The sequence below is a fragment of the Salvelinus sp. IW2-2015 genome, unplaced genomic scaffold, assembly GCF_002910315.2.
Source record: "Salvelinus sp. IW2-2015 unplaced genomic scaffold, ASM291031v2 Un_scaffold5343, whole genome shotgun sequence".
NCBI lineage: Eukaryota > Metazoa > Chordata > Actinopteri > Salmoniformes > Salmonidae > Salvelinus > Salvelinus sp. IW2-2015.
In genome coordinates this window covers 21,281-23,675 of record NW_019946608.1, presented here as the reverse complement: position 1 = coordinate 23,675, position 2,395 = coordinate 21,281, and the positions used below count along the sequence as shown (strand labels likewise).

The 2,395-nt window shown below is 42.1% G+C and overlaps 1 protein-coding gene across 1 annotated transcript in view; it reads right to left on the bottom strand.

Moving 5' to 3' along the window:
- Positions 1-456: 456 nt before the first annotated feature.
- LOC112078167 (gamma-aminobutyric acid receptor subunit alpha-5-like) overlaps positions 457-2,395 on the bottom strand; it is a gene marked incomplete at its 5' end in the record, with an annotated part of 13,681 nt that continues 11,742 nt past the window's right edge. The window contains one exon of the mRNA XM_070441966.1: positions 457-1,480. Within this exon, the coding sequence (XP_070298067.1) occupies positions 1,181-1,480 (300 nt within the window). The remainder of the gene's footprint in view (positions 1,481-2,395) is intronic.

Genomic DNA, 2,395 nt, shown 5'->3' with positions numbered 1-2,395 from the left:
TGTTAGTGTAGTGGTTATAGTGTAGTGTAGCTGAGTGTAGTGCGTATAGTGTAGTGGTATAGGAGTGTAGTGTAGTATAGTGTATTTGTGGTAGTAGTGGTAGTGGTATGTGTAGTGGTATAGTGTAAGTGGTATAGTGTAAGTGGTTATATCGTGTAGTGTGTGGTAAGTGTAGTGGTATAGTGTTAGTGGGTATAGTGTAGTGGTATAGTGTAGTGGTATTATGTGTAGTGGGTATAGTGTAGTGGTGTAGTGTAGTTGGTATATGTGTAGTGGTATAGTGTAGTGGTTAGTGTAGTGGTGTAGTGTAGTGGTTATGTAGTGGTGTAGTGTAGTGGTGTAGTTGTAGTGGTATAGTGTAGTGGTATAGTGTAGTGGGGTTAGTGTAGTGGTATAGTGTAGTGTTAGTGTATGGTTGTAGTTGTAGTGGTAAGTGTAGTGGTTATAGTGGTAGTGGGGTAGTGTAGTGGTATAGTGTAGTGGTATAGTGGTATAGTGTAGTGGTATAGTGTAGTGGTATAGTGTAGTGGTATAGTGTAAGTGGTATAGTGTAGTGGTGTATTGTGTAGTGGTATAGTGTTAGTGGTATAGTGTAGTGGTATAGTGTAGTGGTGTTAGTGTAGTGGTTAGTGGTATGTTGGTATATGTGTAGTGGTATAGATGTAGTGGTATAGTGTAGTGGTATAGTGTAGTGGTATAGTGTAGTGGTGTTGTAGATGGTGTAGTGTAGTGGTGTAGTTGTAGTTGGTTATAGTGTAGTGGTGTAGTGTAGTGGTATAGTGTATGTGGTATAGTGTAGTGGTATAGTGTAGTGGTAGTAGTGTAGTGGTATAGTGTTAGTGTATAGTGTAGTGGGGGTGGGTGAGGTGAGACAGGAGCCTCAATGCCACAAATGGCACCCTATTCCCTATATATAATAAAATGCCCTACTTGTAACCAGAGCCCCTAACCCTAACCTTAACCCTAACCCTAWCCTTAACCCTAACCTTAACCCTAACCTTAACCTTAACTCTTAACCCTAACCTTAACCCTAACCCTAACCCTGACCTTAACCCTAACTCAAACCCTAACCTTAACCCTAACCTTAACTCTAAACCTTAACCTTATGTGCTCTGATCAAACGTAATGCACTCCATAGGTAACAGGGGACCTTTAAGACCACTTCCCTGGCCTTCTCCTTCTATGTATAGGGGTTCACAGCTCCTTTGATCACTGGTTCCCTGTTGAGGTACGTAGCCCAGTAAACCAGGTTGAATGTCCCAAACAGAACAGGAAACACTATACGGGACATCTTGTCGATCTTGCTGACGCTGTTGTAAGTCTTTTTGGGGTCGGGGTTCTTGACCTCAGCCAGTTTCAGCTGGATGTCTGCGCTGTTGGAGATGGTGGAGACGGCGTTGTCCTTAGTCAGGTTGGGAGTGTAGTTGACCCCGGCTGAACAGGTGTTGTTAGGCTGCTTGGACAGAGTCATGGGGTTTTTCTGGCCAGGAGAAGAACAACAAAAGGAAAACATTGTTTCAGTATTTCATTCTAAATTCACATTGATAACATTGGATTCAACTGAAATGAGGAAACATCTTGGCACTGAATACAACTTTCCCGTAGTAAGCTAAAGACTATAGTAACAGTAGTAAAGGAAGAAAAATAAATAGGCATTCTAGACTGACGTTGGGTCTTCAGTGAAAACATTGGAAGCAATTTATTAAAAGATGATTGGCTGTAAACAACATCAGGGGATCAATAGTATCAACAGTAGTACAGCGGAACTAGTAAAGGTATCAATAGTGTCATGACTGGCCTGCGAGGATCAACTCTACAGAGATATCTCTACACACCTAGTAAAGGGATCAATAGTGGCATGACTGGCCTGTGAGGATCAGCTCTACAGAAGATATTCTACCACCTAGTAAAAGTATCAATAGTGTCATGACTGGCCTGTGAGGATCAGCTCTACAGAGATATCTCTACCACCTAGTAAACATCAGGGGATCAATAGTATCAACAGTAGTACAGCGGAACTAGTAAAGGATATCAATAGTGTCATGACTGGCCTGCGGAGGATCATCTACAGAGATATCTCTACCACCTAGTAAAGGGTATCAATAGTGTCATGACTGGCCTGGAGGATCAGCTCTACAGAGATATCTCTACCTCCCGCAGAGTGGGAGAGGTACGGAGGGGGGTTTATGACACCTTTACGCCCATCGTAGATGTTAAGGCAGCAGACTAATCCTTTTTTCCTTTAGTGTTAGGGATTGGAATGTCTGTGTGTGCCGTATGGAGAGTCTACCTTAGAACTGTAACATGCATTAAATGGACTTTAGGACAATAGATTTGATCAGCCAAATGAGGGCATAATGATGGATGGAATATGAAAATGTAATGTCTATTTTAT